The 9,273-nt window shown below is 35.9% G+C and overlaps 1 protein-coding gene across 2 annotated transcripts in view; it reads left to right on the forward strand.

Annotated features, from left to right (window-relative positions):
* B3GLCT (beta 3-glucosyltransferase) overlaps nt 1–9,036 on the forward strand; it is a 65,939-nt gene extending 56,903 nt beyond the window's left edge. For both annotated transcript variants that reach the window (XM_075084624.1, XM_075084631.1), the window contains 4 exons: nt 1,122–1,221; nt 2,216–2,335; nt 4,653–4,797; nt 7,604–9,036. In XM_075084624.1, coding sequence (XP_074940725.1) covers nt 1,122–1,221; nt 2,216–2,335; nt 4,653–4,797; nt 7,604–7,771 — 533 coding nt within the window. In that variant the 3' untranslated portion in view covers nt 7,772–9,036. The remainder of the gene's footprint in view (nt 1–1,121; nt 1,222–2,215; nt 2,336–4,652; nt 4,798–7,603) is intronic.
* Nucleotides 9,037–9,273: the final 237 nt, after the last annotated feature.

Here is a 9,273-nt window from a genome sequence, read left to right on the forward strand (position 1 = left end):
CAGGGATTTCCATTTGCACAGGTGCAGTGTGACATGTGCAGCCAGTGAGTGTTTTCAGGAGGCAGCAGCCCTGCTGGGCTTGCGTGGATCATCTGTAGAATCTGTGCCCAGTAGTTCTAGTCACACCGGGGTGAAGGGACCTTCCACATTTGGCCTTTGAGCGTTGCTGTGGGGAGCAGTGGGACTTACGGGCTACTGGCATTCTAAACTAAACAAATTGTGCCGAGTTTACTCTAATGCTATTTTTGTCCATTTTTTTGTCATGGAATATAATATAGAAATCTTGGATTTGATGTTGTAAATGTTTACATGTCAGTGTACCTTAAGTTCATGTTTCAAAAAATCATCAAAGCCAGGACTTCCTTCATTTCTTAAGCTGCGAGTTAGTGCACTTTATCAAAAAATATTTTAACAGGAAGTACCTTCAAATATAGTATCTTATTGTTATTTTTTTAATGCTTGTTTAGTAATTGTCATAATGATAGCATGTTAGCCAATAAACTGTGATCTAGATGAATAAAGACTGTTTGCAATTAGATTTTTCCAAGATCTAAAAATTTCAGAAGAAGTGTGAAATTTCCTGTTTCTCTTGTCCTGCCCATTCTGAACAAGGGTGTTTCATTTCTTAGCTCCTAGTAAAGGGTGTTCTAATTCTCAGCTTTATTATAGCCTTGTGCTAAATGTTAAGACCTTTCCTTGGAGGAATTAATCAGGTTGCTGGTTACGAGTATGGTAGATTAATGTAGATATAAATATTCACAGGCAAGCAGTGGACCTGCCTGGTGCATCATGAAATACTGTGATGATATCTTGGTGTATTTTGCAGAACATGTTTCTATCACAGTTTCCTCATTTTACACTTCTGGAAATTTAAGAGTAGCAGTTTGCCAGGTATTGTCCAAGAGCTTAATAGGATATCTGGAATATAGATTATTTTTCAGGTTTTCATAATTCAAATAATTTCCATACTGCAACATCCTTCAAAAGTATCTCAAATACTTTAACAGTTGTTTCCAAAATGTTTTGCATAGTGCTGTAAAATATTTAATTCATGAATAATTGCTTATTATAAAATATCATTGTATTTAAATATACATATTCTGTTATTTCTCCTCCTTTAGGTCACTGTGGGAAAACTTTTGCCATTTTGGAAAGGTTTTTGAATCATAGCTCTCGCAGAACTCCTTGGTTAGTCATAGTGGATGATGACACACTGATAAGGTATACAGTGCAATATGTCAGGAATTACCACTGTTCATGTCAGTAGGAGTTTTAGCAATATTCATCTCTTCTTCTGTATTTAAGAGGTACAGCTATTTTATATATGTGGATTTATATTCCTTGAAGGAAAAAAATTGTCACTTTCCCTCAGCATTCCTTGACTGATACTAAAACCAATGCAATCTTGTAACCTGATAAAAACTATGCATGTTAGTGTTATTATGTAATCATATAGTCTGAATATGATTACAAACTGTCATACTTTATGATTCTTCGGTGTAAGCATGTCTGAGCTGATTGGTTTTAGTCATTTGCTCATACACTTTCTAAGACGTATTTCTGACATAAATGTGCCACAAGAAAGGTTCTGTAAGCTACGGTCAGTCGTCAAAGCCACCCAGAATGGTGTCCAGGGACTTGCCTTTGTTGGAAAATCAGACCTCATTCACGTGAAAGCTAACACTGCAGTGTAAGCGAAATAAGGCACAGTGATCAACCAGCAGGATCACGTGGTCATGAACATGAGAATAAGTGGTTCAGGATAGTACTTTACATTAAATTATGTGACAGAAGAAGAATTTGGAAGAGGCTATAACTGTAGATGAAGCAATATTCATATAACTAAATCTACCTTTTTGTTTTTCAATTCCTGAGGAGAAAAGAAAATTTGCAAAGATATTGCCATTGTTTGGAAAAAAACTTCTCATGTTTTCGCTGAGATGAGACTCACTTTTGTTGAGAAACTTTCCTTGCTGCTTCAGAAAAATATTTTAAAGCTGATTTATCATTTGGCCAAATTCAGCGATCACATCTCATAGTAAATAACCCATCGTAAATTTCTTTTTAAAAGTTTGTATCTCTGGTTTTTGTAGAATTTCCAAATTTTTCTTCATTTTTGTGCTACTTACTAGAATGCCATTTAGCTTAGCAATGTCTGTTTCAAAATGAATGTCTACATGATTTAATTTTTTTAAAATGGATTTTCATATTACAGTATCTTCAGGCTCCGAAAATTGCTCAGCTGCTATGACCCAAATGAACCAGTATTTCTTGGAGAGCGTTATGGCTACGGCTTGGGAACAGGAGGATATAGTTATATCACTGGAGGCGGCGGGTAATTTATTTAAACTCCTACTGAGATCTACATTAGTCCCTGCTTTGAATGCAAATGTTTTGAATTACAACATAAATCAGTTGCAACAGAAAGAGTGATGTTTCCTAGTACAATTAAAATGTAATGATGCTCAAAGACCCAAATGTTCTAACTAGTAAGAAGTTGTGCTGCCTACTGGGAACAGATTTGTAGAGCAAAACAGCTGATGCTGAGGACCATGCCTGTTTCAGGGGGGTCATTTTGGCTTGACTGGTCCTGTGAACAGAGCGCCTATCATCAGTTATCTGTACCACATGTTCTCCTGATATGCACCATGCAGCATTGTTTCATTTGGTAGAATTCATTCTGCATGCTCGGAGACCGTCTTACAATGTGATTCAAAGTGTAGTAAGCAGAGTCAGTTGAGTTAGTTGCTTAAAAAAACCCATACAGTTGTAATCTGAACTGTTGTGGGCTTGCAGGAGAACCCAAAACAGCACACCTAGGGATGCAAACTGCCACAATGAGAATATTCTTTCCTGATCTCTTTCTTTGTCCAAGCATGGGGAAAAATGATAGTGATTCTCCTGTTTTTGAACTTCCTGAGATGATTTATGGTGAGGTGGCTGAGCAAGGAGTTTGATGTTGATGTCCTGAAAAATAGCTTCTCGTACAGAGAAACCACTGTGGGTTGATCTCACGCATGACACTCGGGGTACCTGTGATTGTATGTGAAATTTGGCTTAAATTAACATGTATATGAACTTTCAGATTGGCTCATATTGCAGTAAGAACAATCTTAAGACTCTGATCTGTCCATCTTGTATGTCTAAAGCAAGCAGTGTGGACGTCTGGATGTCCTCAGTGTCTTTCTCTCTGAAAAGTTGTGTCTGTAATAACTTAATAGATTCTTATCCATCCACAAGATTGGCCTTCTCGTTGTTTTGCATAGTTGCATACAATCTTAGTTAAGTATGGTTTGTGCTTGAGTTAAGAAACAAACCTTCTACTGGTGCTGGTATGTTTGTTGGTTACCAGTCCTATACTTCTATAACTTTTTAGTGTTTATCTCTTAGTTTCTATTCTGTCATCTAGATGTGAAAGTCTGGGGGTTATTTTCATTCTCTAGTTAGAGCAGATAGAGGCACAGATCATCTGCCTTGCTCCATACCGTGATTTTGAGAAGGTTCGTTGTAAGTGAAAAATTCTATATAACTGAAGGGACACAGTCCAGATAACCAACTAGCAAGAATATTCCCCAAATGTTTGCAATTTACATCATGCCTGTGTGGCAACACATGCTGGTCACAAGTTCCGACTCTTTTTTTCCTTCCCCCCCCCCCCCCCCCCCCAAGCTCTAGCTTATTATTCCCTCTATAATTGATCTGAGTACTGAGATGTGACTTCCTATTGTGCTCTCCATTTCTTTTTTTTCTTTTTATGATACATGCAGTCTTCAAAGTTGCAATGACTGTGATGGAGTCTTTTACAACTTTAATCTGACAATAGTCTCAGGTCAGTCTTTTTGCCTTAGTTTTCAGTATTTGTAGAAGCTTTGCCATGTCCCAGTGTCAAACAAAGGATTCTCATATCGTGAATGAGCTCATGAAGCCATGCAGCAATTTGAGTTTGAATCTTTTCAGAATAACTTGTAGTAGCTAGAGTACCCTGTATTCTGATCAGACAGGGTGGATGACATAACTTCAGAAAAGGAAGCTATGGAATACCAGGCATAAGTACATTCCCTCATCTGTTGAATTTAAGACATCATCATGTTTCTGGTCTATTGAAAGCTTATTTTAGTGATAGTGATCTAACAGCTCTAGTTTCTGGTTGATATTTCGATGAGCAAGAAAGTTAGAATGAACAGAAGAGCCTCGCAATGGCTTCAAGGAACATTTTTCACTTATGGAGAGAACTCTGTATAACCAAGAATTCAAGGAATGACAGTTCAGGTTTAGAGTTCTTTTCATTTAAATTATACGTGACAACTAACTGGAAAATACATTTGAATAAGAGGAGAATATCCCTTTAAAGTTTAGGAGGAACTATCAGCTGCAGTAAAAATGGTGGCTAGGTAAGTAATTGTTTGAATAACAACAATTGGCAAAATTGGTGTAATTTATTTTCATTATATAAAGTAATTATGTGTCAGAAAATAATTCTTGCACTACTTGTCAGTACTGACTTCTCAAATTTTGAAATTTCAGTTATGTTGTACCAGAAGGCTACATTTTGTCTTGCAGTGTTATATCATTTAGCAATATTTATTAATTACAGTCATTTGGCTTCTGTAGTAGTTACTGTCTCACACATTTCATTTGCTTTTTTTATTCAGGATGGTTTTCAGCAGAATAGCTGTTCAGAAACTACTTGCTAGTAAATGCCGGTGTTACAGCATGGACGCACCTGATGATATGGTCCTTGGGATGTGTTTCAGTGGCTTAGGAATCCCTATAACACATAGTCCTCTTTTCCATCAGGTCAGAGAGTTATTTTTACTGGTATTCAAAATATATTTAATTCTTCTAAGTATAGACATAAAACAGGACTCATAAGTATTGCATGCTCATAAATATTGCAAACTTGATCAATGCTTAATAACGATAACCAAGACGCTGCTGCTATAACTTATGTCTCTCCAGAACAAGTTTGGTCAAGCAAATAAGAATATTCTCAAAGCACGGATTACTACAATGCTTTAATAGTTTATAAGGTATTTCAGTTACCCTGTGACTACATTTTATAAAAAATGCAGTCAGAGGTGGGAACTTTGAAAAACAAATAGAATTAGGAGCCACGTGCTTTGAATACTTGTGACATGTCCTCTAAGAAAAGAAAAAAAACCCACGCCACAATACTTTTTTCTTCAGGTAACAGAGAACTGACTGTGAAATTTTTCAGTAAATTTGTCTTCTCTAGTTATCCAATTTTTCTGTTGATTCAGTGTTTACTATTCTGAAATATATCTCATCAGCGAAGAGATAAAAGATGTAAAAGTATTTCCAGAACTGTTGCTTTTGTGGTGGATTCTGAAGAATGGTATAAATATGATAAATTGCCCTATGCTAACACAATAGAAAAAAAGGTCACAAACCATATTTTCTTGTGAGTATATTCTCCAGTTTGCAAGAAGTGGATTAGAATAGATTTGAATTTTTTCTGTCTTGCACAGGTGTTGTCTTAAAAAAACCCACCACCTAATTAAAGGAGAGTCGGAAAGAACAGAACCCGTTTTACAGATTTGTAGGAATGGCCATTATACAACAACACAAAGCACTTCCTTGTAATCCTTAATGCTTTGCATTTGATACTGAATCACTTTGAAAGTGAAATCCTAGCAGTTTGATTTTCCAGATAGAAAATTTCACTTGAAATTCATCTTTACTGTCACTTATAAGAAATTCTAATTTAAGATACCTTAAACAGAAATTAGCCCTGGGGGGAAGACTACTGAATAAAAATTAAGTGTGCTTATTCTACAAATTCCACTATTATGGAATAAATATTTTTAAAATGAGAAAACCAAAATTGGATTTTCTGTCGACCAAAAAATTATTTTTTAAAGACTTGACTGAAATATTATGATGTGCAATGTTCCTTGAAGTACATTAATCCAAAATTGTACTGAGTATGTATTATGAAACAGAAGTAAAGATATCTTCATCCTTAGAGTGTCTGTGATGTAATAGTGTTTGCTCTTTCTTAATGGTTTCCTGTTTGCTACATGCTAAGGTAGGCACTTATTCTGCAACCTGTTCCAGAGGCTTCTGACATGATGAGACTCTTCAGGAGAGCAGGCATCTTCCCATGTTGAGTAGCAGTCAGGGTTGTGGTCTTAAAATAGAAAATCTGGGCAAGAGCAATATATCTGGCTGTTGTAAAATACCAAATACAAATTCTAGCACAAAAAAAATAAACCCCCAAAGATTACAGTAATTGATTCCACAAAATATAAGGAAGAAGAAATTCAGGGAATTTATATCTTAAGGTCAACCACCTATAAAGCGGTGTGATTATCAGAGAGCAAATACGATAGTTATCAGAGCGTATCTTATTCTTCCAAGATTATTAGCATATCAACATTTTGCCTATAGCTCAATTAAAAGCTGATTGGTTTTCAAACAGAAAAAAAAGTTGATCTCAGATATCTAAAAACTCTCCATGCAAAGTAAATTGCGGTAAATTCTTTCGGTTGTTGGAACCAAAATATTCATCAGAATATTTTCCAAAACCATGAGGGAGATAAGCCCCCCCTTCATTTCTCAAATGGAATTTTTAAAAATAAACACTCTGTAGTTTTAGTATCAAAATTAAAATTATATATATATATTCAAATTTCTTAATGTCAAGTTCTGTTGCCTGATTTTATGACTGGAATGTATAGGGAACTACATGAAGAATGCAGCATGTAGAATTCATTAATACCACCGTAAGTAGGTGAGGCATGCAGTATTAAATCAGTTACTAGCTTAGGCATCAAATCAGCGATTCAGTATCCAAATAACTCAATTTTCTTCCTGTGTTTTACATCTAGAAAGAAAATACGTGTGCCTTGCATGCATTTCTCGTCACAAAAACCCTATTTACAATGGCAAAATCTAGTTATTTTACCAGGGACCGCTACAAGTGTGTTTTTTTATAGAATGATGCACTTAGTTGCCATTAAACTTTCAGAGAAAATGAAACATGCCTGATGCATTAAGAAGTCAATTGCATCATGTGGCTGCGTTGTAATTCTGTCTCTTTTGATATAACCTGGTAAAGAATAACACCACAGTTTTCTGGCACCACAATATTTTCTGCATTTAGTAACCTTTCCCCATCATAAAACTTCATGTATTTTGGCTGCTTATGGCCTTATTAGGATCCTACAATCACACTGGCAGTGCTTGCAACTCTCATTAAGAGGAGGAGCAGGAGAATACTACTCAAAATCATTTTGTCATCATTGAACCAAAACTGTATATTTAAAAAAGGTGCAATACAAACTATACTGTTTATCACTTGCTTTCATAGATGGTGACCATTTCATCCTGAGAAGCAGGGCATATTTAATATCAGTGAACTTCATAGCACGATGGCTGCAGCGCGAGCTGAATATCTAAACTAATGCCTATCAATCAATTTAATAGAATGATGTAAAAACCTCTCTGTTACAATCTTGTATGTTTTGTCAGTGCCACATTGCTTTGTAATGATACAGAGGCCATTGAATGGTGACACTTTCTTGTTCTGAAATTCTTCATCACTGAGTACTAGTGGGTTTGGTTTATTCTTCCATCTTAGGCACGACCAATGGACTACCCAAAAGGCTACCTTGCTCACCAAATTCCAGTATCGTTTCACAAGCATTGGAATATTGATCCAGTGAAGGAGTATTTCACATGGCTGGCACCAAACACAGAAGAGTCACTTAATGGAAAGAAAGTTGGATATAACAGGGAGGATTTATAAGCAGTAGAAGAATTTAAATGTTGATTAATGTACTGCAGGTGAGAGACAGTCGCTACTGTGATTCTTGTGTTGTTCTCATGTTGTTCATCTGTTCATGACATAGGAGACAGTGTTTCGTTCCTGCTTGTTACATTCCTTCAGCACAATGGAAGAAGGCACCTAACTGACTTTTGGATTTGGTTTTTTATGCTTGGTTTCTTTTTAAAATGTTTTGGGGCTTTGTATACCAATGAACTTGTCACACATTTAAAATGTCTCATACAACTTTATCTGCGTTCTGGTTTGGACTTTGAGTCAGACAGCATCAATTTACTGAAATATTGTCGTTTCCTGGGATAGATGGTCCAAGCAAGAACCACTGTTGTACCTGTCAGTTTATTAGAACTTGGAGGGATGTCGTGTTCAAGTTGGAAAAAAAGGTTAAGGATGGGGATTTCTTAAGTGGCCACGGGAGGTCACTGTGGCTCCTTTGGAAACCTAATTCGCTGTGTATCTATTTGGCAAGTATAAATGTGATTCTTAAGGACTTCTGCAGAGCTAACACTTCAGTCTTTCTGATGTGTGCGTTTCAATAGTATATGGATGCCAGCTTTAAAAAGTTTGTAGTATTCCTAATTTATATCATCAAGATAAGTAATTTTATGCGTACAACATGTAAAGAGTGATTCATATTTAAAATGTTTGGTTTTTTTTTTTTCTTTAATTCAGTTTCGTAAAAATGTTTGTACAAAAACTGGCTTTAGTATGTTCTAAACTAATTTTTATACTGTACAGCAGCTCCTTTTAAGATGACAGTATATGGCACTCATATGCTGTTATTTAACTTTGCTTGCTATATGGTAACCAAATACAGGGTCTTAAAGCCATACTGCTGAAGTAATTTGTGTTTTGATTTCTTTTAGTAGGCTAAAAATTTATTCCACTCCAAAGTAATGCAGTACTTGCTCTTAAGTCGAAGTAGGGGAGCCACTGATTCCTGTTTCAGTAATTACTGAAGCTGTATAAACGTTTGCTTGTGAATGTACCTTGTGGAATTTAAACATTTGAATAGCAAGCACATATTCATAATAGATCCAAATTCTGATTAAATAGGAGCAATCCATGATATGTGTTTTTCCTTTTTTCTTCCCACTATCAGTGCCTTAAACAGTAGACATTTTACTGATACCAGGACTACATTCTCCACTACCATGGGTGAATTGTTAATTATGTTTACTGTTTAGAACTGTGAGAGCTGAAAGCTCAATAAAAGCATTTTTCTTTAACCTTTCGTGCCTTCTTCCTCTTTGCAAACTGAGTACCGGATTATTTAAGCATCCATGTCAAAATTTTATCACCTGAATAGTATTCTATGGTCAGTTGTACTAAAAAGTAGCTTAAACTTCGTCTTCTCCCACCCCACATATTCTGTCCTGACATGCTTCCCCAGATTAGGTTAATTTTCAAGTCTCTAGTTTTGTACAAATGAAAAATGCATTTGCAAATGGGCACCTCGTGATTAG

The sequence above is a fragment of the Phalacrocorax aristotelis genome, chromosome 1 (genome assembly GCF_949628215.1).
Source record: "Phalacrocorax aristotelis chromosome 1, bGulAri2.1, whole genome shotgun sequence".
In the NCBI taxonomy this organism is placed as follows: domain Eukaryota; kingdom Metazoa; phylum Chordata; class Aves; order Suliformes; family Phalacrocoracidae; genus Phalacrocorax; species Phalacrocorax aristotelis.